Raw genomic sequence first — 26,745 nt, forward strand, 5'->3', positions numbered from 1 at the left:
CTGTGATGTCACTAAAATGTGTGATTTACAGATGCTTTGTGGCAGCGTCCCTAATCCCAACACAAAGGCAACACACAAACACATAATCCAGTTTCTCCTGCAGTTTGTCAAAAACAATGGAAAACAGTGACAGTGTAAATCCTAAATCCATCTGTTAACTTCACTTTTTTTAGTTTTACGGTGCTTTACTTGTTAAATACGTTGTTCCTCTCTCGGAAATCACTTTAAAGTGTTTATTTGGTATTTGTTAACGGGTAGTTTACTCAGGTGACCTTTTTCTAATAGTGCAGGTGTTTTCTTTTAAATTACCCTTTAAAACTGTGTCTTATTAGTTTTATGCCTGATGGAACATTTTGACACTTCTTTAAGAGCGTTGTTGTTGTTGTTGCTGTTGCTTTGTTGAGGTGTAAAATATCAGAGCACGTTAAAGTTATTGATTCCAAAGTAAATGATTGTTCCCCCCTAGAAGGTATCTCATGTTTATTTATATTTCTCACCTAAACACAGTGTGTGTATCGCTGAGGTCAAACAAACCCGTTAAATGCTTTTGCTTCCACACTAATGCTAATAAATGTGTTTATCAATAAGTATCAACATGAAAAAATAAAAAACTGAGATTATTGTCGACCATATCACACGGCTGTTTGTGAGAGTGAAGCAAAAACAGTAAAAAGAAACGGAGGGAAACCAGAGGCCAGTATAACAGGTTCTCCGCTGCGCTGGTTTCTCTCACAGGGAAACGTGAACATGCCGAGATTCAGGTTCATAAAAGAAGTGGCGAGGAAAATGTGCCTATCCAAAAAAACCGAGACATCAGGCTCATACAAAACACAGTTTATTCGACAGTGTCTAGGTCCAAGTACCAACAGACCCCATACAAAATAAAAAAAAAAAAAAAAAAAAAAAAAAAAGAAAAAAAAAAGGAAAAACAAATGCTACAAACTTCCAAATAACATAACTTCCATCTACACAAAACTTCTTCTTAAAAATACATTACCATGAACACAAAAAAGTATCGATTAAAGATATATATGTAAGGGGATTCCCGTCATATTTAAGTGATATTACATAACAAAGCCTGGTAAGATGTTGCATGTGGGACAGGAGGGCGCGGTGAATGAGAGTGAGAGTCAACGACCGTACGTGTGTTGGTGTGTTTTTCTTTCTTCTGACAGACGGAGAGATGAGGGGCGACAGTCGGTGACGCAGCAGTCATGTGGGCGGGAAGAAAAAAAAAAAAAGAAAAGAAAAGAGGAGACGAAAAGAAAGGAACGAGAGGTAGCGAAGGGGTGCGCAGAGAGGTAGCAGATAGCGAGAGGAAGATTTCTAGAAGAAGAGGTAGCTAGCGGATGAACGAGGAAGAGGTAGCAGAGATACTAACAGTGCTAGCGAAGGGTGCGGAGGCAGGAGTGGTTTGGGTTCAGACTTCACATCAAAACAACCTCATTTGCGGTTTTTATTAAACTGTGTGTCGACTGTGGAAAAGGTGCAAGACGATGTTACTTTAGTATCAAGAAGAAATAATCTTTTTATTGTCAGAATAGTTTCTCTATTTGGCGTCAACGTGCATCTTAAACTAAATCAACGGTAAATGTATGAAGCTAATTCAAGTCACATGTTGGAGGGAACTGAGTTACAAATATAAAAAGCAATGTTTGTGTTTTTAATATATATATTTATGTAGAGCTGAAAACATTAACCGCTTAGTTGGCAAAACAATCATGTCACCGGGTCCTTTAGTGGCTGTTCTGGAGCTTTCGACTGCATCGCTCAGTCTTCCTCAGCAGTTTTATCTGGAGCTGCATCTGCTAAGAAAGACTGTGTCACTTGATCAAAAGCTCCAGAACAGCTACTAAATGGACCCTGAGGCGAGATTATTAAGCCTCGACTGTTTTTTCGGGGGTCAAGAATGAACCGTCAAGCTCATTAATCGATTAGTCGACAGAAAATCTAAATGATCAATTATTTACCAGGTAAAAATCCCAAATATCTGCTGGTTCCATCTTTGAATCTCAGGATTTGCTGCTTCTCTTTGTTTTAAAACCGTTTGTTGAACAAAATTAAAGTTTTCAAGACGTTACTTTGGATTCCTGGAAATTAAGACGAGACGACATTTAATTGGCTAAACAATTCTTTGGCTGACGACGACCAACCAACGACTGTTTCATTATACATGAATCTTTCTTGATCAATCATGGAATATCTTGAAACGGTGAAAAGTGGCTGTTACAGCCCAAGATGACATCTTCAAATATCTCGTTTTGTCAGACCAACAGTCCGAAACACACAAGACATTGACTTCGCTATTTCATAAGACAAAGAAAACCAGCAAACATTCACATTTGAGACGTTAGAACCAGAGACTGATCATCTTTCCCCCAAGAAACGACTAAAAGTCATAATTACTAAAATAGTTCCAGATTAACTTTCTAAATCGATTTACTAATTTCAGCTCAGTGGTTGTTTCCCTTGTTTGCGTACGTTTTTATTTACTTCAACATCACAGGACGAAGGACTAAACTGTGAAATCATAATTGCTTCTCGTTGGTAGCCCAGTATTTTTCAGTGTACAGACCACAAACAGGTTGATACACAGGAATGAGGATATTGCTAAGTTTTACGTGGCTAAAAAGCAAAAGACGTCAGTGCGTGGAGAGGCGTGTGTGAGGTGGGGTTAGCGAGGTAGGCAGCACTAGGCGTTAGGAGAAATTTGAGCAGAGGCGTAGGGGTGGGGTGGGGGGGGGTTTATTCGCTACAGTATCAGCACCTAAAAACATCTACAAGCCCACCGCGCTGAGGAAGAGCGTCGTTCGTGTTCCGATGTTTCAGTCGAGCCGCATCACAGCGTCTCCCTCTCTGTAAAGGCTGTGTGAAGGTCAGCAGGAGATTATATGTATGTGTGTGTTTAAATGTGAGTGTGTGTGTGTGTGTGGTTGTCCAGTGCTTTGTGGCAGGGTCTGGCCAAGTCGGTGTGTGCACGCAGCCTCCAGTGTGAGCCTCAGCTTAGCTTACGTTTCTCTGTGTGTGTGTGTGTGTGTGTGTTACAGTGTTGTGGTCAGTGTGACAGAAGGTGTGAATGATGGTGTGTTTATCTGTCTGACCTTCCTCTGACGCTTTAACCGAGACCCGTGAACGCTCATGTCATCAGATCTGAGACTTCTGCATTAATGCTTTTAACGTATTAAAGCTCCAGTCGATCCTGCTGTCAGAAATACTCACTGGAGCACAAGACGTATATTAATCCTCGTCTGAAAATAGTCCCAACAACATGCACCATTTCTTACCGACTGAATGATGTTTGCCAAAAGTTCAGTTCTCAGCTGACTTCAGGAAATGATTTAGCTTTTTTTTTAAACGATGAAATTACATTTATGAGCCGTTTCTAAAGATTTAAAAATATAGAATAAAGCCAGGCTTATGCTTTGAATTCATTAAGACAAAAAAAAAGCCAGTTTCTGTCAACAATTAGACAAAACCTGATGCACTTTGGAAGATCGTCTTCAGACAATCAAACAGTCAAACTATTTAAACCCATTTCACAACGTGAACCCTCGTCCTTTAAATCAAAGATGGCAGCCGGTTGAGTAAGTAGCAGTTTTTGCAGATGCCATCTTTGTTCGGCTGAAGCAGTTGAGACAGAGATGAATTATATTAGAAAACGACTTTTAGTTCTCATTTTTTCTATCCACAAGCCAGAAAAGTCCTCAACCAACATCAACGTGTCGAGTTTCGCTTGTTTGTCCAATTTGTAACTTTTTTTTTTTTTTTTTGATCTTCAAGATCATCACATTTCTGTACCTCAACTTAATCATTAATAACTTACATGAGATACAAAACGTGGTCAGAGGAGGCGGACGAGTCAACCACCATCAAACACACATCTATCTTCAGCACACACACATTCACAGACAAAGACACACACACACACACGCAAAGAACTACAGTGTATCGTTTAGAGAGGAACGAGAGGTAGATACTCCACAAGACAAGAGCGAGGGCAGGCTAAGTCCCCCCCCCTTCTGTGTGTGTGTGTGTGTGTGTTTTATTTATATTATTTTCTGAATCAGCTGCGTTTGTGTGTTACAGCTCAGGTTGCTCAGAGCGCACACACACACACGCACACACACACCCCCCTGCACATCTAACTGGCCGTCTGGTCTCACTAGCTCCCCCTAGTGTTTGGCTTGGAGAAAGAGGTACCAGACAAGAAGAGGTGTGTGTGTGTGTGTGTGTGTGTGTGTGTGTGTGTGTGTGTGTGTGTGTGTGTGTGTGTGTTTAAGAGAGACGGGTGGGGGTTACAGTGTCATTTAAAACAGCATTAGAAAGAGAAAAGGTTGAGACAGACTGAGGTTTTTTCTATCTGTTCTGTCTCTTTGTTTTGTTTTCTGTACAGTCTCATTCTCTCCAGCCTCCATGTGGCCCAACAGAGCAGAAAACAGTGTTTATTACTACACGACCCTTGCCGCTGTGCCCTGAGAGGAAGTCTGGATGTGTGTGTGTGAAAAATTGGGTTACCCTTGCCACTGAACCCTGAGTGTGTGCGAGTGTGTGTTTGTGTGTGTGTCCTGTGATGAAGTTTATGGTCGTTTTGACTGTTGAGGACAAAATATCGAGCCAGTAGCAAAGGCCATCAAAGAGGGGGCCGAGATTCAAAGACAGAGTTAGTTTTGTGTGTGTGTGCGCGCTTTTGTTTGTGTTTGTTTGTGTGTGTGTGTGTGTGTCTGCGCGAGTGTGTGTGTGTGTGTAGGTCTTAGTTGTCAGCCACTCGTCCACTCGGGGGCGCTGCAGGACCCACAGGAGCTACAGGCATGGCCTCAGGCTGTGCAGGTGCTGGACCAGGGTCTGAAGAGAGAGAGAGAGAGAGAGAGAGAGAGAGATGCTGGTTTTAGAGCGAGATAGAAGCAGGTGATGGAGTAAAGGTGACTCTGTGGAGACTTGACGGTGCGTCCCACCCTGGGGCCGTCCCAAAGGGCAGCCAGGCAAACATAAAGGGTCATGAAATGTTTAAGAAGACAGCAAAGAAGGCAAAGAGTTTCTGCTACAATAAATAATGTTTACGTTTTCAGACTCATGTAATCTTTGCATTTCAACATCTAGTATTACCTGTTGGAATATTAAAATGTAATAATCTGTACTATGAAAGTGAAGCTTCAACTTCAGCCATAAAACTGGGGCCAAATATTTTTGTTCTGGGACCGGATCCAGCTCGGAGGTCACTATTTTTCTCAAATACACTCACGAGTCAAGTTCAAAGACACGGAGTAGATGTTATAGAGAGAGAAAGCCCTTATTCAATATTTGTAATCTCATTGCTGAAGAAAAATAGAGAGCAACTAACACCCATTCAATGTTCTCTAATCCGTCTGCCTCGCTGTCAAAATATCAACATAAAAGTGCTGGAAAACCTCTACTAATGTTAATCCAATAATATAAAACTGGAAAGCTTTGATGTCAAATAGGTTCATCTGCCAAAAGACAATTTATAGAAGAAGATGTTGGCAAATCTTTATTATATTGAAAACAATGTGTTTATGCGGCTGTCTGATCTGATTTTAGTTATTGTTTGGCTGCAGACTCGACAACACTGGAGAAATCAAAGCGATCTACATGCCTGGTATGTGATGTGATGCTAATAAGCAGCAATGGCCCAAACATTTAGCTGCAGCTGACATTCAAAGTAAATACCAGCTGTCAGCTCCTGGGTCAATGTAATATTTGGATTCCCAGAAACCTTTTCTTTTCTTTTTTTTTTCCCTCTCAGGTTGTTTGTGGTGTAAACACTGGATTCTAGAAACATCCCCACAGTTTAAATTTAAGTTTTGGTGAATTAAAATGGTTTAAAAGACACCAAAAACAGATCACCACGAGCTTAAACACAGAGACAAACACAGCTCAAACACGATGAGACATGGTGGCAGAAGGTGGACTGTACTCACACATGCCGTTGGGAGCTCCGGGGTGGCGTGGGGGCATCATGGGAGGCATGCCGCCAGGAGGGGGGCCGGCAGAGGGCGGGCCGGGCATCATACGTCCAGGAATCGGCTGGCTGGGTCCCATCGGTCCTGCAGAGCAGAAATTACAGAAGGAACAAATCAGACGTGTGGAGATTTGTTTGGCGGAGAGGATGAGCTGGAGCTGTTCAGTCTGAATCATTTTAATGGGGAAGTGGCAGAGTTTCAACAATAGCAAGGAGACTTATTTCAAACTAGAGGGATGTTTCTAACTGTGCCGTTAACCTTTCTTTACACAAATAAAATTAGAACTCAACCAATTTATAAGTTCAAGTGCAATTAAGTTGGAAATGAATGAACGAATTATCACCCAGTACTTATATTTAAGTGTATTTATATTTCCATAATTTTTCACATATAACTTTATTTGTTTTAATAGATGGCTGGTCTTCCATCTCTTTGCTTCATCCCTCCCTCCACACTTTCTCTGTGTTCATCTCTCACCTGTCTGTCCTGGGTGGTGAGGCGCCATGGGGTGGTGACCCATTGGGGGGTAGCCGGGGTGCATGGCAGCGCCGGGTGGTGGCCCTCCGTGGTGGGGAGGAGGTGCTCCGTGGTGTGGGGTTGGTCCTCCGTGGTGGGGTGGGGGTCCTCCTGGGTGCATGCCTGGTTGAGGGGGCCCAGAGTGGGGTCCAGATCCAGGGGCCTGTCCCTGTCCTTGGGCCTGGGCAGCCGCAGCAGCGGCGGCGGCGGCAGCGGCAGCAGCCTGCTGCTCCATCTGCTGCCTCGCCTTCATCTCGGCGTATTTGAGCTGCTCCATGTGGAACGCCTGACGCTCGGTGAGCAGCTGCTGCCGCTGAAGCTCCAACTGCAGAGAGACGGAGGGATGATGATAAACACCAAGAACAACTGGCAGGAAATCATCATCGACTGGTGGATGAGCGCCTGAACAGTGGTTAATCAAGTACGGTCGGACGCCAAACTGAAATTTAAACCAACCCCATTTCATCCTTTGAAAGTTAGTATTAAAGAACATGGAAGATGTTTAATAAAGTTTTCCTCATCCCATTTATCTTCTATGATTATATCAACACTTATTTTTCTTTGGCTCTTTAAACAGCGATTCTTACAAGATATAATACGACACAAAATTGTTTCAAATGGGGATGTGTGGTTTGATTTATTTGCAACGATGAACATTTAATGTCAATTTTTTTATATGCAATAAAAACATGTATGCGTGTTGTATTTTAAATGAGAAGCTCTGGTGTTCCCTTCAGCTGCAGCACTCAACAAGACCCTGTGAGACTGAATAATTTACACTCAGTTGGCAGTTGATTAGCAACACCTAGTTAAAACTAATGCAGTCCAAAACAAAAGTCCTGCAATAAATCCTACCATCATAAAGGTTATAATGTCAGTTTTTACTGAAGCTGATTTAGAGAGTTGTTGATTCAACTGTACGATAATTTGACTGCCTGTCTAATCCACAGACCTCACTGCCAACAGTTTCCATTGTCTTGTATTAGGGCGGCAGCAGAAGGTTGAGAGGTGGAGCTCTCGAATCTTACAAGACGAAAAGATGTTCACGTTTCTTTCAGAGCTCTATGACAATATTCTTCAGGAGGACGAGAGCGCAGCAGGTTTGTACACTTCAGTGGCTGCATGCATGTCTGCAGAAGAGAGAGCATGTACAGCCTGTGTAAAACTGTCTTGTGTCTCTTTGTTGTTCTGTGTGGAGCTTTGGTTTTGTTTTCTGTGTTTTACAGCCTATGGCAGCAGCAGAGGTTTGGTTTCTCTCCAGTCTTCAGAAAGCTTATGTAAACCAGAGTCCTTTTCATGCACTATTTACAGCTGTGAAACTGGGCTACGCTCCCGATGCCTCCACTGCGAAAACACAGTTTTACACTCTCAGTCGCGTCTCCGGGGATTGTCCAGGGGCAGGACACGCACACACACACACAGCTGAGGGCTTTTCATTTGCCCTGTGGAGGCAGGTAACAGTTTCACTTGCCTACAACCGCTATGCTCTGGAAAATGTTTTATTTGCAATTCAGTCCCCTCATAAAGAAGTAATTCTGTGTCTCCTCTTCAGTCTCTGTGGAGCGTTTGGATCAAGTGGGAAACAACTTGTTCACTGGCCAACACTGGCCAATGAATTCCAAATATTTACTGACCACTTACTCCAATTTAACCACCACAGAAGTAGGACTGTGTGGCAGAGTCCTGCTGACTCCAAAAACCTGTACTTTAATTCACTACTTTCCTTTTCATCCATATTGTTCTGTTGTTGAGAGGAAGCACAATTTACAGCATCTTCCTCAATCTGTAACTGCATTGTGATTTCCAACCGCCATCTTTATTTTGATAAATGTGCTCCTAAAATGATCATTGACAGACAGTGAGGATATAGACTATAGGACACCGTCGTGAGTGTTTCATAATAACAATAATAACATCATATTTGACCATCAGAATGACACTGAATCTGTGTTGGTTGGGAATGTGTTACGTTCAGACTTTCATATATTTTTACACTTTAGAGTGTGGGTGTGATTTCAAACTGCAGGATGAGCTGAAGTTAACACACCACCTTCATTATTAATAACCACAGCTGAGAGCCCTTACTGAGTGCGTGCAATAATTAATACAGTGCCATCTTTCCTAGCTGTCCAGGGCTATTGCTGGCTGAAAACATCTACTCTTAATCTCAAGTTCGACATTCAGAGATCACCGCGTCTCTTTGACTTACAGCCTCTTTCTCTCGGTCCATGATGGTTTCGAGCTCCTCGAAGTGCCTCAGCTTGATCTCCAGCTTCTTCATCTGGGTCTCCACCAGCAGAGCGACCAGCGACTTGATCTTCCTCTCCTCCACGGCTGCCAGATGCTGAAAAGAAAGAAACAGGGAGACAGAGAGTGAGGGTTTTGGTACAACACTGTGGGAAAATATTCTAAATACCAACCTGAGTGAACTTTGAACCCCAGCAAACACACACTTCAGCAAGTCTGATTTTCCAGTCAGCTCTGCTGCAGTCTCACCTTGGCTTTTGTGGCAGCAGATGCCAGAGCAGCTGCGGCTGCCGTGGCGATATTTCCCTCTCCAATGTCATGCTCCAGCTTCTTCCTCTTGTCCTCGCCCTCCTCTGTAGCTGCCTTCTCCTCCTTATCCTTCTCCTGCTCTGAGGATGATGTCTCCATCGCTTCCTCCTTCTCCTTGTCTGATAGTGACAGAGACAGAGATTTAAGGACTGTAGAGAGTTTCCTGAATATCTTTGTCAAATTTTGAGGTAAACTGAATCTCTTTGGGTTGTTGTTTGTTGATCGGAGATAAACAATTTGATGACATCATCTTGACTTAAGGAAATTGTGATTTTGACAACTTCCTGACATTTTTTGGACCAAAGAAATAACTGAATAATCAAGCAAATAACTGGCAGGTTACGCAACAATAAAAATAATAGTTAAAAGATTTAATTTGGAGCTAATAACTAATGAAATGTTTTCGTTTCAAGCTGAGGAACTTGAAGTGTGTGAGACATTTTCTTATATCTCGTCATGACTCTGTGTTACCTGCTGGAGACGTCTTTGCCTCCGCTGCTTCCTCCGTCTCCTCCTCACGCTCCGATGTCTCCGCTCCCTCCTTCTTCACCTTTTCTGTTGCCTCCGTCTTGTCACTCTTTTCTGCAGACTCACTGGGCTTCTCTGCCTCGTCCTTCAACTCCGCCTGAAGGATTAAGACACAGGCAAACAACAATTAATGGACAATGTCACCAGAAGTAAAGACAAAGCCCTATGTTACAAGTCTGCATGAGATCTGACTTTAGATTGGACGTACGATTGAGTGTTGCAAAATGCTTAAAGAGGAAAATAAAAGAACAGGTTGTAGCCTTTGTAAAACATAACTAAGAAAATAAAAAAGGTGGGAAAAATTTGACAAGTGACAAACAAACAACTGCAAAACCACAACAGGTAAAAGCAGCTGCTCAGCGGTTAAATGCTGTGATGGCTCAGGGCACGTGGAATAGATCCTATCATGACCCTACTTAACTTTTGGGGACAATCACTGTGATTTGGACAAAGTGTCTGACATTGGTTAATGGATGCTAATGAGGAAGCCATTAACCACTGAGCCGGCCCAGCCGAGTGGGGACAATGTGAACGCTTCAAAGTGCCATTAAATTCTCCCGCCGGGCCTTTCCAAACCACGAGACAAGGACCAAATGTAGACGAGTGGAAAAATTAACTAAACACTAAGTGGGAGAGAGAACGAGTGTTGAAAAAATACTGAAGTCAATATTAATGAAATGGTTCGAAAAATTTGTATTTTTTATTTTTCTTTTTTTTAACTACAACAAGCTGCCAAACTTAATATTTAATAAACTAAAATAAATGTTTCTAACTGTTGGTCCACTCAGAGATTTGGTTGTTTCACAGAATAGGAACAAATAACTTCACAGACATTTCTAAAGTTATTTCACAATTATATTTTAAGTGAGATTATTTTCCTAATATTGTCAAAACAATTACTCATGAGACTTAGTCTTGATATTTTGAGGGATCAAATCTTCACACTTTTTTTTTTTTTTTAGCTGCATTCAGGTTTTCATGTGACATTTAATGCTTCAGTTCGAACCCATACTTCCATATTCAGTTTATAATAATACAATAAACTTGGTCATATTCTGTATTTTTCATATTTGTAAACAAATCCCGTGAAAAGACATATTGTCTGTTCAGCCCGGCTCCTCTGCGCCTTAGAGCTCCACTGTAAAAAACACACCTTGTGCTCAGCGCTTGCTCATGGTGGCTCTCTGTAAATACAGTCTACAGTCTAGACCTGCTCTATATGAACAGTCACTGGACATCTGTGAGCCACACTGTTGAGCTAGGAGACATGTTCCTTCATTACCATGAACACACATACAGCAGTTTGTTTTGACTCAGTCCCACATACACAGTTGTGTATTAATCCGCCACTGAAAATAGCGCCCGACAACTGTACAGTGTTACTCCTGTTTGAGTAAGGTTTGCTAAAACTGACAGTTGTTTGAGGAACTTTTAAATTTAATATATTTGTGACCTGTTGTAAAAGACTTGTGTCTTAAGTAGGAATCCCTGGGCTTGGGGCTGAGTGCCACAGACAAGGTAGGAAAGTCATAAAGTGTTTTTTTGGCAGACTTATGTAGACATAAGTCTCTACATGCAATTTGTTGTTGACAAAGAGAGAAATATAATTTATTCCCAGTCTTGTCCTTTTCATTTGCAGAGGTTTTTTTTTTTATAATTTTTTTTAATATATTATACCATTCATTCCCAAATTAAAACAGGATGTCCACGTCCTGCAGGACACATGGGAACATAGAAGAGTCTTACCTTATCGGCCTGCTGGGAGTCTGTGTCAGTGTCCATCTTTTCTGGCTCTGTGGTTTCTGCAAGTGACAGTGTGACGAAGAATTAGCTTCAGGACATAGAAATAAAGTAATTAAGATGATCTCAGATTTATGTGTTGTAGCCTAATTTTTCATTGCAACCAATTCTCCCTCATTAATTCTTTATGCTGTCAAAATCACAAGAACAGCAAGAGACAAGGTGAGATTGCGTACATGAATGTATAATCACACAGATTACGCAACAAATTCAATACACTTGTGACACATCCATAACAGAGACATGTCGCCCTGTTTGATATAAATGCATAAAATATACATAAATAAATAAATAAAATGCATTTGTTGATTCTCTGAGTGAAACACTATCAAACACAAGCGTTTGAGGGAAGTACGTCCAGAGAGGAAATTAAGGTCAAAAGCATTTTAAGTGAACAGGCCCACAGGGATGGGTGTGAAGTGTGCACAAGATTTGCACACACTCACGAAATGACCACACACACACGCACATGACCAGCTGAATACATGTGTATGGTTGAGTGTTAAACCATGTCATGAGTGCACTTGAGCGTGTGTTAAAGGTTTGAATATTGATTGTGTGAGTACTTCGGCCCGGGCGAGGCACTGGGAGCATTAAAGCTTATCGATTGCAACATTGGCTCTAGAGGGCATTCATTCAGGTATAATAAACGATTGCTATTATGTGTGTGTGTGTGTGTGTGTGTGTGTGGGAGAGGAAGAAGTCAAAGAAACACAGAGACAGAGAAATATTTAGAGAAAGCACAGAGCGAAATAGAGAGAGACACATGAGCACATGGTAGAGTGCGATGACCCAGTTTTCTGCTCTCCCTCCTCTCGCTCTCCTGCCCCATCTGCCACCGATGTTTTAATCCACTGGTTACCACGGCAGTATGCTCTCTCACACACACACAGTCACACACACACCAATATTTCTGTACTGCTCACCCCCCTGCTGGTCAAAAACTACGTGTTGTCTTCAAATGTCAAGACAGATTGATCACCACTGACTCATATTCAGGTGATAATTAGAGGAAAATAAAAGGAGGTGATGACACTGTCTATACCTCCCGTGGTCTCCACACATACACACACATACACACACACACGCACACAAACAAACACACACACCAATAATCTGCCATCAATGTTGCCTCTCTCTGCCCAAAAGCTTGCTGGTGCTACTGCTACCATGTGCTGCCCTCCGGTGGCTGCAGATGTCACAACAGACCAAACCACCAAACCTCTGAATAAGATCAAATATTACAAGTTCTAAGCCTACAACTACACTTCCTAGAAAACACTATTTCATTATTTTTTTAAGTTTAACACAATTTAACACTTTCTTTTATTGGCTATTGGTTTTTCCAGGCTGGTCGGAAGATCTTAACCAGCGACTTCAGCTCCTGTCTACGCCTCGTCACGCTCACTCACCAGTCTTTTCCGGCTCCTCGGGGGCGGTGCCAGCGATGCCACTGCTCTCCAGGCCGAAGGCGGGGTCCACCTTCCCTGTGCTCCGAGCCGCCTCCTGCACCTTCTTCACATGAGCCTCCACCAGCTCAGCCGGCACCTCCTCACGCACACGGGAAAACTCCTCTGTAGACAGAGATGTATACATTTACAACTCAAAACAACTAAAATATGTCATAACAGACAAACTGGTAAATACTAGAATGGGTGCATTACTGAATCATTTTTTCTCATGACCATTTCCTCAAGTAGTTTATAGTTTTTAAGCTTATAGCCTTTAATGGTTTTTAGTTGAGTGACAACAATGTTTTTTTCATTTATCTCCCATCTATCGTGTCTCTATCTGTTGATCTGAGTGACAAATTACTGCATGCAATTGCACTTGCAGAGATAAAGTTATACTGAATTCACTTGTAGGATTAAAAAATATATATATATATTACAGGTACAGTCATATTTGTGATCACCAAATAAAAATATTTACATCTAAAAATAAATGTAATAAAGGATATTTATTGTAAAAATTATCATATTATCATAGGAAAAATCTATTCGCAGAATTCATTAACCGATTTCAAAGATGTGAAGCTGCAGTTTCAGCTTCCTCCCCTCGGTTCTCACCTAGAGCTGCCTTGGCAGCAGCAGACGCCACCCTGGGGTCGACCACAGAGGCCAGGAAGGCTACTGTGCTCATGACGGGGTTTCCAGACTGGCTGAAGGGTATGGGCTGGTAGGCCAGAGGGCCCAGAGAGGCCTCATTGTTCTCCAGGTACGGATCCTCGATGGGCAGCCGCAGGAAGTGCAGGATACACTCGTCCTGGGTGCGTGAACCGACATGCTCCGACACTTTGTTCCAGTCGTCTTTGTACATCTCCAGGGCCTGGAAGAAGGAGAAGGGTGTGAGTGCACAAGTCTAACGATCGGAAAAGCAGCTGAGGAGCCGGAGGACAGAGGTACAGACTGAAGGGTTGTAAGATGGAGTGAGAGAGGAGGAAGGTTACAATACTGTGGAAGGGAAGTCATTCAAAAGTGGGAGAGAAAGTAAGTCAGCTTTCAGAAAGGAAGGAAAGATTTATAAAAAACCAGGAGGGAGGACACAAGATGGACATACAGGAGGAACGAGGGGGACAAGTGGGGATGAGAGAGGGCAAAGACAGCAAGGAAAGGAAAGAGGAAACAAGGTGACAGGCAGAGGATGGGGAGATAAAGAGAGATGGAGGAAGACACTTTTTCAACAGGTTCCTTCTCTTTTGTCCCGTGGGACTCACCTCTAGCAGCAGTAGAGTCTCCTGCTCGGTCCATTCCCTGGTGGAGGTGACTGGTTTACCCTGTAGGGAACCAAAACCAAATTATCACATAAACATTGGTAATGAGGCAAAAAGAAAGTTTATTAACTGTATCGCATGTGGAATAGGAAAGAGGGTCAATTTTTGCCCCGAAAAAAGGTAAAAATTTTAAAATTCAGCTTTTCTAAGGATATTTTACATGTTACTACTTTTGTTTTGCCATTTTTCCATTATTACCTCCTGAGAAATACTAAGAAATCATCTGACCCGAGAATCGCACAATATTAACTGTTGAAAACATATTCAGGATGTTGAGTGGGTCGTGCGCTGCTGACCTTTAGGGTTTTCTTGTAGAGGTCGGTGCGAAGGCCAAAGTTTTGCAGGTCGATGGCTTTGTCTTTGTCTTTGCCTGCAAAGTTGGGCATTTGCTGTGGAGGAGGAATCTAGAGGGAGGAAACACAGCGCATGAATCAACACTGTTCACATTGCATTGTTCACTGTGTGTAAAGATGTTGTGTTTCCTATTTTTTTGAGAATGAAGATAATGCGCTGGGTTGAACCAGGTTATACACATTTATATTGCTCAGCTGTAAAATCTTGTCTTATTGTTTTATAAACGACTAAAGTTTTCAAAATCTACGTGGGACCGTTTTCCTCACTCAATCAGGTTCAAGTTATTCAAGTTATCCTTACCGGCGGGGGTCGGTGGTTCAAGGGCATGAGGCCGGAAGGTGTGTCAGCCAGCACCGTGAAGTGGGGTGTAGGTGGGGGGCCCATGGGCAGCGGGCGACTCTCGGAGTCGACCTGGTAGTTCACCAGACCCCACTGCTCCAAGAACGCATGAACCCTAGAGACAGACGGCAACGGCAGTTAATATGGTTTTACTTTCTTTCGAGCATTTTCTGCAGTATTTATCTATTCCATTTCACCGTGCCAGGCCGTTCTGAGGATAGAAAGTGACAGATCACAGACCCATCCAAGCCTGAGACTGCACATGCTCATGGGACCCGTCTCACCTCATGATGGCGCAGACATCCCCAGTCAGGTTCCTGCGGCAGGAGGTGGAGGTGAGATACTCCTGAGGGTTTAGCCGGTACGTGTCGATCATGAAGTTGCGGTAGGCCAGGTATCTGTTGAGGGGTTGAGAAGAACCACAAAGAGATAAGCACGACAGGGAAAGATATCACTTCGGTTCTGCAGCAACGCGTCATACAAAAATTACATAATGTAAATAAATTACACCAGACATGTTTCACATATTATGTGAAACGTGTCTGGTGGTTTAATCTAATTTCTATCTGTGTGTGTGTATATACCGTATATATATATATAAAAACTCACATCTCTGGAGTTTTGGACTTGTTCTTTCCATTGAAGAACTCAGGCAAGGCTCTTCTCTCTATCTCATGGATGCTGCCAAGAAAGGAGAGAAAATTCAAATAGAAATCAGGTAGGTAGGAAATGATTTTAAATGAAAGTAAAAATACCACACTAACATTCCTCTTTAATTAGGGATTAACAACGCCTCTTGTTGTCTCCATTGTAGCACATGGTATTTGTGCCAGAGGCCTAACATTCTCATTACTATCTCACAAGAGAAAACAAAAAGCAAAATTTTTCCTAGCTCTAACCAGTTGTAGTCGAACCAGGCGGCGTAGCTGGGGATGATGATGTGGTGAGTCTGCTCGGTCACGTTGTCCTCACTAGCGTCCATCAGCCGGTTGATTTCAGCTTTGCCTTGCTCCTCATCGTCCTGCAGAAAGAGACAGAGTCAGACAGGTCGGCATGATTAAGAGTGCTGCTGTGTGAGCACGATTGAGAGACATTAAAAGGTAGTTAATTATGAACTTTAAAGTTTCATGGCTCTGTTAAATGGAAATACATGTGCAGGTGTTTTGATTTCTTTTCCAAGTTCTTTAAAGCTTCTCTGCATCAAGAAAGACTCGGCCTGGAAGGAAACTCAGATGGTCTTGGGGCAGTATGTAATTTAGGAACAAGAGTCCACTTCCTTCACTACATTAATATTACCCAATGGCAAAATTCCTTTCCACCTTTTTTTAAAATCAGCCAGAGAAAGTAAAAATCAACCATATTAAAAAAAAAAAACTTAATTTTCAAACACTTTTTCTAGAATTTCTAAAGAACTGTTCCCCTGGTCCATTTTTGCCACTTTTCCAAGATATGTGTGTGTGTTTGTTTGTTTGTTTGTTTGTTTGTTTGTTTGTTTGTGTGTGTGTGTGTGTGAGTGAGAGAGAGAATGAACAAACTAGGGGAGATTTCAGAAGAACAATTAGCCCAAAAAAAAAAAAAATTTTCTTTTTTCTCATGCTTAGTCATTTCTAACATTTGCCGGTTTTACCTTGTTTAGTTAATTATAAAGGGTCAGGTGACTTGAATATAGTTTCTCCCAAAAGACATCGCTCCTATGTAATAGTATACAATAGATCGTGTTTATATTCTAGACCTGAGAAATGGTTGCACCAACCTTTGGATCTTTTGATTGACAGCATCACACTGGGCTCTCATAACTTGTGAGTATCTATTTGACCAATGTCATAGACTGAACGATGATTATATTCAAAATCTTTTTCCCCCTCCCTCTCATTCACACACCCCTACAGTATTTGGTCTGAGTCATCAGTCGTCTTACCTTTCCACCCGACAGCACAGAGTCATTCTCCATGTCATCTGGAGGGAGTAAAAACAGATTTCAATTGAAATGCATCACACTGCAATACGGCTGATTTTATTTGAAATGATGTAATTCATACACAACTAAACTACACAGATAAACTCTGTCACAGATACATACCCAAGTCGGCCACATTCCCTCCTTTCACTGGAGTATTTTCACTGTCTTTCTTTGAACTTGCTGTGTGTGGAGGAGAAGAGAAAAAGATACTTAGGGGTAAAAAGAATGAAAATTCAAAGAGGGTTAAATTCAGCCGTGGGGCTTGGAGGCATTAACCAGCACCTCTTTGCAAAAGAGGACACTAAAATAGATTGAGTGAGAGCGAGTGAGTGTGTCTGTTGGAATGAAAAGGGAGGAGATTTTTGTAAAAGTGGGACATCGCAGATGGGACTTGGTCTACAGACAGCATCTTTGGTAAGGATTGTGTGTTTGGTTTTACAGGGAGGAGGGAGAATACAGATCAGGCTCAATTCATATCTGGTTGTTTAAAAACACATCCTCAGGCTGATTTCCTACTTTTGTTACTGGAACACGGTGTGTGCGTGTCTTGAGATTTTTTCTTATCATTCTTATTACCCAGTGCACAATAACCACACAGGGAATCAGAGAGAAGCCACCACAGACCTCAGACTTAAAGATTATTAAATGATCTGTTACAGATTAGCGACACAGCACTCAATGAAAACATCTCAAATTAATGCAGATGATTAAACACCAAAGCTGACCGATCAATATCCACACTTGGATGGAAAAATAGGATAGGATTCATGAAACAGAACTGTATTCTCACACGTTGGTAAATGAAGAGGATGAAGAAAAGTATTTTTCATTCTTTGATGTGCAACTTGAGATGGAAACTGACTCACAATTTTAATGTCTTAGTTTTTTTGCCTGATGACGAACTCGCTGCATATTGACGATTATCTGAGAATTACATTATGAGGTTCCACCTATCACCATACACGCTGTACTGAACTGGCACACGGCTACGTGAAAGAAAACGATCAGATGAACGAATCAAACCCAGAGTCATTTGTGAGCTTTACATTCCTTCACTAATGTTTGCAAGCTTTGAATTTCAGAAGTGAAAACTTGGATCCTAAAAATGTCTTCTAAAGTATAAATAAAGGTCGAATGTACGATTTAAAAAAAAAAATGTATTTCAGATCTTGCCAAGCGACGATGATCAGCGTCCACTAATGTATCTGGTAATATTTTGGTCTGGTTTGGTTTTTCTGCCTTGAGTTTCAACAGTGACACACTAAAGAAGATTTTCTGCCAAAACAGAAACACAACAAGCTCAAGTGGAACAGGTAATCTTACATTTATGGGGAACACAATCCAGCTACAAATCCTACATGGTAGCTCACTTCACTTTAAAAGCAAAGACGGTGGGAATGTACTGATGCAATGTTTCAATCAAGTTTGCCTGAAGACTTTCAGACCAGAACAATACGGTTAATAGCAAAGCTCTTGACTGACATTTTCATCTAAACTTCTGCCTCAACATGCTCATTCATTCTGATCATGTATTAAATCGAAGTACGAGTTCCACACTCAGCACATACCGTTCTTGGACATGCTTCCCTCCTCCATGCTGGCACCAGCTGATGAGTCGTCCATATCCTTGGTCATGTCCTCCTCTGTGTCCTCCTCTTCGCCTCTGTGGCCCCGTCGCTTCCAGTGAGGCCCGGGGTTCCTGACACCAAAGAGTGAACTAAGTTATAAGTCACGTCCCCCCACAGCCCGTATCCGCCATCCTTCTGCTGGAAATACTATAGCACCAAATGTCTACGAATGTGCAACTGAAAATAGTCCAGCATGTGTAACGTTTCCTACCCCGGATGTTTTAGGAAACTGCTGAGCCTCTTTTAAAAATAAAGCTATATACTCTTTATGATTAAAGTCTTCATTAGGAGCCAATAAGCTTGGGACTGAGTGCCACAGACAGGACAAGGAAGTGAGAAATTAGTAATAGATGGACTAACACACTTATTTCGTTGCCAAATAAGATTTGTTGACAAAAAGAAAACTATAGAGTAACATCAGCCTTATCATTTAAAGATTAGTTTGGAAATCTCCAAGCTCACTTACACAAATTTGTAGCATTTATTTAATCTTTCTTTCATTTTCCAACTTAAATTCTTTGCTCTGCCCCTTGCAATAAAAAGAAATGGCCTCCTTACCCCTTCTTTCCTCCCTTCTTGCGGGACTCGACGGGAGTGCTGGGCGGCGAGGGCGAGCGCCTCCTCTTCTTTCCAGCGGAGTTGGCCTTGCGCTCCTTGCGATCGGGTGTACGGGAAGACTGATCAGACAAACCCCGTGCAGCGCATGGAGCGAGGGATGGAGGATGAGAGAAAGAGCCGCAGAATGAGAGGATGGAACGGTTGCACACACAAGGAGGGGAAGCGCTGGGAGAACGACGGCAGGGAGGGGGGGATGCCGTGGCGGTGGAGGAGACGATCAGGGTTCCTGTATACTGTCCTCTTTCACACAAACCTTCACTTCTGGGTTTGTGCATTGTGGTGAAATATTTAAATTTTCTTTAGCAGACAAACTTTTGTAATATTAGTTTAGTTACTATAGTTTCTGGTTGTTCATTCATTTCTTAGGCTGCTGTGCACCAGAAGAAAGTAACAAATCACCTGTGAATCAAGCAGGTTTCTGATTTGCTGCCTATTTTGATAGTATTAAATTAAGTGGGAGCAATGAAACATCTGCATGCCCAGTTGGCTTATTGTTAGCAGAAACCATGTGGGCAGTTCATGAGGTATCAGAAAATTTATCAAGACAAAATGGTTTAATTTTCCAAAATAAAACAAAATGTCTTCGCTCTCAATGAATTCTTCAAATGGCCTTTAATTGGAATCATTTGAAAGTGTTTGCAACGTGAAGTAACCTGTGGCTAATAAATCTCCTGTAAGCTACTAACACACTATCTCATTTTTTAAATCCTGGTAAATTATTTTCCAAACATGGACAGAAACCCTGAAATACATTAGAAGGAGACAAAGAGAGAGGAAAGGCTTGGAAAGGATGGGCAACAAACAGATAGAGGCAAGACGGAGACGAAGGAGGAGGAGGACGACGACAACAACAACAAGCCCAGTCCAGACTAGAGGGCATAGTCACATGCAACAAAGCACAAATCTGCAGCAAATACACTCATACTCACGCATTCACACTCATTTGGTCACTCAAAGAACTTCCATCCACAACTTTCCATACAACACTGGGTCCATGAGCTGTTATAACAAGTTTAGCGTTGGGACTCAATCGGGAAATGTTTTTTGAGTCTGGTTTCAAATTGTACTGACAAGTCTACTTTCAGACCCTGAATTGTCTGGGGCTGAAATCTTCTCAAGACAAGAAAAGAACAACTTTAGAAATGCTGTCAAACAAACACACACACACACACACACACACACACACACACACACACACACACACACACTCACACTCACACTCACACACACACTCACACTCACACTCACACTCACACAACACAATACCAACCTCCTCCTCCTTGGGGAAGATCCTCTGGCGGAAGCTGACAGGCTTCTTGTTCTCGTCTACCTCGTAGTCTTCTTCATTCATCCACTCATTGAAGGCATCTGTGTCTAAAACCCACTTGGCGTGGACCTGATGGGGAGAGGGAATGACACAGAGGTTGTTCACGACGATTGAGTCTCAGTGTGAGGCTTGTTTATCATTCGCAGTTTATCCCACAGGAATCTAATCATCCCTTTACACTGCTGCCCTGATTCTTCTTCATCATTTCCCAGTGGAACTGATTCACTGTTGAAAGATAAAAACCTGAGGAGGAGTAGTGAAGTATTTTTGTGACGATAACACAAAATATTAAAAGTCATTTTACTTTTCTTTTACCTTCTTCTGATCAGTTTTGTTTGTATATGACAGCATAAACAACAGCCATGCTCAATAAATGCATTGAATTTGCTATACAAAAATGCACGTCTGCACTCTTTCCCTGATAATAAAAATGTACACACTTTATGAATTATAATTTACTGAGTCAGTGGAGGTGGTAAACCTCTGCTATAACAAGACTATGTACAACACTGCAACAGCCATAACTACCATATCCTGTGTGTCTGTTTAGAGCTAAAAGCCACTAAAAAATGTAAATTAAAAAAATGGATGGCTTGACTTGACACTAACTGCTAATGTATTCATTTTCAATGCTAAATACCATTTTAAAGCTTCAGTTCAGCTCTTCTTGTGCTCACCTTCCAGGGTCTGTCAGTGCTTGGAGGATCCTCCACATCACCGTCCACCTCGCTCACTGATACCCAGGTATCATAGCTGACGGAACGAAATACAGCCACTCAGTGATCGATATATCAATGAAATAACACGCGGTATAAACCTAGCTAAATCATCTCAAGGAGCCCCAGAATGCAAACGGCCACTGAACCTGATTTAAACAGTTTGTCTCGATTACCCCTCACCTGAGAGGGTTCTTGTTATTTGGTAGGAAAGGATATTATTATTTCAGCTTAAATATCAATTACTTCTTAATATTAAAATTGACGATTTCATAGAAATGATTTTACAAACATAAAATATGATAAAAATGTGTTAATAAAATTCTGTGTTGCAAAAGCAAGTAATATATACAAAGACTGTTAGAAAACACTGGGAGAAATCCAGGTAAAAGCTAAGGAAAAAGCAGATAAAAGGCTCACCTGTCTGGGTAGAGACCCCAGTGCACCAGCACTTGCTTATCTTTCCTCATAACAGGACGAAGCCACTCCTCTGCAACACACACAAACCAATGCTGACATATGCACACACACACACACACGCTAACCAACAGGCTTTAAGAAACACTGAGTATTACATTAAAAAAATGATGGAAAGGAACTTTTCACTAAATATTATGTGATGAGAGGAGACTTGACTTATAAATTACAGATAACACGACCCTACCTTCCTCTTGTTGGGATGGTGAAGGGTAAATGTGGTGGGTGGCCTTTGACTTGTCATCAGTGATGGAACCCTGCGGGGGACAGAGGGGAAAAAATAATAACAAACAACTAAAGAGAGAGATACAACAGAGTTTGCCATTAGAAACATCTCCTCTCTACTTGACTGAGAAATCTCTTCATTGGATAGTTTGCTGTATCATGTTGGAGCTCACCTGGTGCCTTTTGATGATGTCTTTGAGCTTACTGGCCTGTTTCTGCTCGATATCCGATGACAGGAAGACAGTGGGTCGAGTCAAGCAGTTATTCTGGAGGGACAGGAACGTTACAACAGAATCAGAAACAGTATTTTAATATAATTACACCACTGGTACATAATGCAGATCAGATCAAAAAGACTTCAAAACATCAGATTTATGTTGGTTAGCTCAAACTGTAATTTTCTGCCTTTAATACCAGTATCAAATGAAGCCTAGTTGAAAGAATACAGATAATTTTGAACATTTTATTGAGGTCTTTCTACAAGCGCATTATAATCAGAACAATAAAATTTGTCCAAATAAATATAAAGAGAAACATCTAGAGACTAAAGCAAACATCTACACTGCTCTGTTTACTAGTCAACAGCTTGTGTGATGACAGTATGGGTCATACCTGGACCAAGTTCTTCTCTACATTTAAGAACATTTCCACGTTCCTGTCCATCCGGGAGGGATTCTGTAGGTCAAATCGACGCCTGGGAGCGGTGGACAGAAAACAGTGAAAGAAACAATGTGATAAAGGGTAAATAAAAAGGAATTTGGGGTACCAAGTCCTTACAGAGTTACATCACTTTAACCCCACCAATCAGCATCCAAAGATACAAAGCCATTCACTATTACTAAATCCTCAAGAATATGCATAAATTAAGGACTTCCAAGGAAGCAGATATTATTGTAAGATTTGTATGAGTGAAAACAATGCAGCAGGAAGCATGTGAGGTTGCACGTTGGGGTCAAAAGCAGTTGTATCAGTGGAGGTTAACCACAAGTCAACTCACCAGCCCTGCTCACTCTTAAACTTGTAGACCGACCCCAAGATATGACAGAGAGCACCTCCTGCCTTGAAATCCAGGAAACATTTGGCCTGATAAAGAAGAGAAAGAAACAGGATATGACATGCATTTAGGGTTTACTAGCTATGGGTTTTGTCGATATCACAAGTGAGAATGTCATTAGCCACAAACGTCACTTAATGAATGTGGTTTTAATGCAAACATGATATGATATGTTTGTGTGTTGTGCTTACAGGTAGCTTGGTAAGAGCAGGATTGTTAACCCTGCGTCCAAATGCGTCCTCCTGGAACTGCAGCAGCTGGACAACCAGACCCGCCAAGGATTTACTGGAGGGGGAGTCATTCTGGACATACTGGAACCAGACCGAGACAAAAGCATTCATTAACTTACACTAGTGAAAACGATAAACACACACACACACACATCTGGAACTGCACAACAGGTCACAAACAACACAGTATCACAACTTTAATGTCAGCAATGAAGAGGGGAAAGCCACCTTCAACAGGGACTACAAATAGGCTTGCAGCTAACAATTATTTTCATTAGATTAAGCTGCTGATGATTTCTTTATGCATTTATTGTTTTGTCTGTAAAATGTCAGAAAATATTAAAAATGCCAATTAAAAATTCAAACAGATCAAGGTGACATCTTCAAATGTCTTTGACTGATATCTCCAAAGATAGTTTACTATAAATGAAAAGCATTAATTCCCAACATTTAACAAGCTACAAACACGAAATATTTGACAATTTTGCTGAAAAATGCAATAATACCCTTATCAACATTGTTCCCAATTTATTTTTCATCCACCCACTAATCAGACAATGTATCATTGGAGTTCTAAATGTAGGTAACAATTATTCACATTTCCAAATAATTTATCAATTACTTAAATTCACCTATGAATTAATCACCTTTTCAAAACAATGAAATTTACTTCACTTGACATAACTTTCTGACGGAGGATACATGATTATTATGTAATGTTGCCATTATTTGGTAAAGGTGCATTTAATTTGAAATGGCCGTTAAAGTGTGTGTTTACATTTGCAACCATGGAAAGGTCATAAGGTCACACCAGGAGCTGAAAGGGATTCTGGATGTTGCTTAAGGACACTATGGCAGGGTAGATTCTAGCGGTTAAGGGTCCTTCAATTTTCCAAATCTCATGCAAACATTAACACTGTTCCTGGCCTTGAGTAAATATTCACTCCTCTTATGACAAAAAGCGAGAGTGCTGCACAGAAAGACACAACATAGGAGTCATGTCTTGTTATAACAAGATACAGTGTCAAGGAGTCGCGCGTCTTGCCTTAAAACACGCCCAACTTAACTGTACTAGGTACAGTGATTGGATATAAACAAACTCAAGCCAAGCATGTGGGTTAGCAAAGCTGACATGTTTATTCCACAAATGCTACTATGTTAAAAACGTAGCGTCGTCTCCGGAACTGCATCTACAATCCCCCATGTAACTTAATTCAAACCGACTGCTTTCTGTTTTCTTCGATTTAACCCACTCAGGCGTGTCAGCGGGCTTGAATGAAAGCATGAAGAGACAGGGGGACCACTCTTTGTTTGGCTAACTAAGTGGGCGAGTGCAGTCTGCACACAGTCTGATATGCTACCGTGTTGACAAAACTCAACACTGCTTCTTCTTTAACACAGAATAACGATTGCACAAATGCACACAGTGATCTGATTATTATTTTCTGGCAAGAAGATCATTTGAGCGGGAATAAAAAGGCATGCTAAGTCTTATCTAGCTAACACTGCAAGTTGTTTGAATGCATGGTGTCCCGTGACTAACATTTGGTTAGCTACTCGGTCTTTTGCAGTACTCATGAACTGAGAAATACTGCGAATTTGAGTACAACAGCTGCTGTAGCTGCAACGTCCATCTGCAGCTTTTCTGTAATCATTTCCCTGTGATTGTGTTATTAGTAACGTTACTGAGCGGATGGTTAGCTGGCTAACAGCGAGCTAGCTAAGCGATAAACAGCTCGGCTCAAGTAAAATTACAGTCTGTCTACCTCGTGGAGTGTTTTACACGTTTTTACTAAACGTGTACAAGCTGTTACTCATAACCAAAGTAAACGTTTGCACACATAGATTAATCTTCACCACAATTAGTTTCGTGTGGCTGAAGCTAACGAGGACATCAGCGCCCCATTGTGCCAGCGGGACTCAGGCCTTCATAGAAATCAATGGAGGAGCGGGGCAGCTAGCTTACCTTCTTGTAGTGCTTTCCAATCCAGAGCCGCACCGTCTCCAGTTGGGATATCGTCTCTGAACTTTCCCAGAATTTCGTGGATGGGCCACCGTCCTTTTTACGTCCCACTGCGGTTCCGCCACCGACCTGGCCGGTGGCCGGTCCGCCTGAGCCCGTTCCGCCTGCCGTTGTCGCCGCCGTCGCCATTGTGTGTTTTGTTCACTGCGTTGTCTTTCTCCTCCGCGGCGTCGCTCACCGTGCAAGTTTTCGAATGATATTGCGCAGCCGCAGACGCGTTGACACTTTTCAAGTCTCGCGAGTCTCCATATCAAAGGGATTATGGGGAATGTAGGCTGCTGTAAATTAACACTACTAAAGTATGTTAAATATAACCGTTTTATGCTTTTACACAACACATTCTTGTCTTTTTCGAAAGTGTTAAAAATATAACATGTAAAGTCTCACTTAAAATATTTGCTGACTCCTATGACAACTCATTTTCTATTGATCTACTCTTGAGTTATTTATCAATAGTTTTTATGTGCTGCTATTTTGTTGTTTGTTTGCTTGGCTGTAAACAGATGATTACGTTTTTTTCCTCTGCCTGTTGCTATCATTAGCAGTGATTGAAAAAACATTAAGTGCTTTAAAAGTAACTGTATAACAGAGTAAAAATAAGAGTAAACGTCCCTCATTTAAAATCTTACCTAAGTAAAAATAGCCTACAAAAGTATTGACTTGAAGTAGCAAAGTAAAAGAATTCGTTCTGCAGAAAAAATAGCCTAATGTATTATTGGCTAACCTTTATTGATAGCTTACACTAACCTAAGATTCATTGTTATTGAGTTTGCTACATACATACTACATATTTTTCATAGTATTCTCCTAAAAAAGCAAAATAAACAAAAAAGAACCAAATAACAATAAATAAAAGAAAGAGAAACTCTGATTGGCATGTTTGGTTATTTATTCACATATGCATGTTGTTTAGTTTTTAAAATCTTACTTTGTAAAGTAACTACAGCTGTCAAATAACTGCAGTGGAGTAAAACGAAATAAATCCTTCCGAAATGTAGTAGAGTGGAATTACAGTATCATGTGGCATTAAATAGAAATACTCAAGTAAAGTAACTCAAAATTGCACTAAGGACAGTACCTGAGTAAATGTAATTAGTAACATGCCAACATAGTTTCACTGAAAGCTTTAATAAATATTTTTCACAATCTAAAGAAAAACAGTTACATATATGCTCTTGTTCTTTTTCAGACTGAAAAACATATAAAGTTTGTCCTTTTAGCTTTTGAAGACCTGAGAATATTTGAAATGAGCAGGCTAACAAACCAAATGGAAAACCTGTTAACATTGAACTTTGCTAGTGGCATTATCTTTTTATTTTAATCCTTTTATTCTGAACGTATCACAGTCACTGACACACTTTATCTTATCAAACCAGGTCATCATGCCTTTTATGAATCAGTTGGCAGTGTATCAGTAATATTATTATTCTCTTATTTTACAGCTTTATCTCTGTGTTTATTAAACTGTCCAGGACGTACAAACAACCCTATAGAAAGAAAAACAGACAATGAAAGTCCACGTTTACATAATTGCAATTTACATTTACCTAAAGTTACATAACCTGAAAAGATAATCATATTCCTTTAATTTACTCAACATGTTACAACAACATTACATTTACTGTGTATGTCTGTGTGGGTGG

At 41.2% G+C, this 26,745-nt stretch overlaps 1 protein-coding gene across 2 annotated transcripts; it reads right to left on the minus strand.

Moving 5' to 3' along the window:
• Positions 1 to 819: 819 nt before the first annotated feature.
• Positions 820 to 25,277, minus strand: smarcc1a (SWI/SNF related BAF chromatin remodeling complex subunit C1a). 2 transcript variants are annotated; one of them, XM_023393420.2, is made up of 28 exons: positions 25,046 to 25,277; positions 23,041 to 23,160; positions 22,793 to 22,878; positions 22,408 to 22,489; positions 21,969 to 22,061; positions 21,758 to 21,827; positions 21,514 to 21,583; positions 21,055 to 21,130; positions 20,321 to 20,446; positions 18,991 to 19,085; positions 18,373 to 18,503; positions 16,925 to 16,984; positions 16,763 to 16,800; positions 15,744 to 15,865; positions 15,454 to 15,525; positions 15,129 to 15,242; positions 14,806 to 14,959; positions 14,448 to 14,555; positions 14,095 to 14,154; positions 13,448 to 13,706; positions 12,791 to 12,952; positions 11,325 to 11,380; positions 9,522 to 9,675; positions 8,991 to 9,169; positions 8,704 to 8,838; positions 6,456 to 6,819; positions 5,937 to 6,062; positions 820 to 4,842 (listed from the first exon to the last, which is right to left on the minus strand). In XM_023393420.2, the coding sequence occupies exons 1-28, from the start codon at positions 25,229 to 25,231 to the stop codon at positions 4,751 to 4,753; spliced, it is 3,390 nt and encodes a 1,129-aa protein (XP_023249188.1). In that variant the 5' UTR covers positions 25,232 to 25,277; the 3' UTR covers positions 820 to 4,750. The 2 variants fall into 2 exon arrangements, with proteins under 2 accessions (XP_023249188.1, XP_023249187.1); XM_023393419.2 differs by having other exon boundaries at positions 18,991 to 19,109.
• Positions 25,278 to 26,745: the final 1,468 nt, after the last annotated feature.

The sequence above is a fragment of the Seriola lalandi genome, unplaced genomic scaffold, assembly GCF_002814215.2.
Source record: "Seriola lalandi dorsalis isolate HSWRI2012SDOR001 ecotype SW California unplaced genomic scaffold, Sedor1 jcf7180002054934, whole genome shotgun sequence".
NCBI lineage: Eukaryota > Metazoa > Chordata > Actinopteri > Carangiformes > Carangidae > Seriola > Seriola lalandi.

What these genes read in the sequence shown, in the direction of transcription:
- smarcc1a (XM_023393419.2), bottom strand. Translation starts at nt 25,231, where the DNA reads ATGGCGACGGCGGCGACAACGGCAGGCGGAACGGGCTCAGGCGGACCG. An exon ending in ACCATCCCAACAAGAGGAAG is followed by an intron (nt 21,584 to 21,757) that starts GTAGGGTCGTGT and finishes TGTGTGTTGCAG; the next exon opens with AGGAGTGGCTTCGTCCTGTT. An exon ending in GCACTGACAGACCCTGGAAG is followed by an intron (nt 20,447 to 21,054) that starts GTGAGCACAAGA and finishes TCTCCCCATCAG; the next exon opens with GTCCACGCCAAGTGGGTTTT.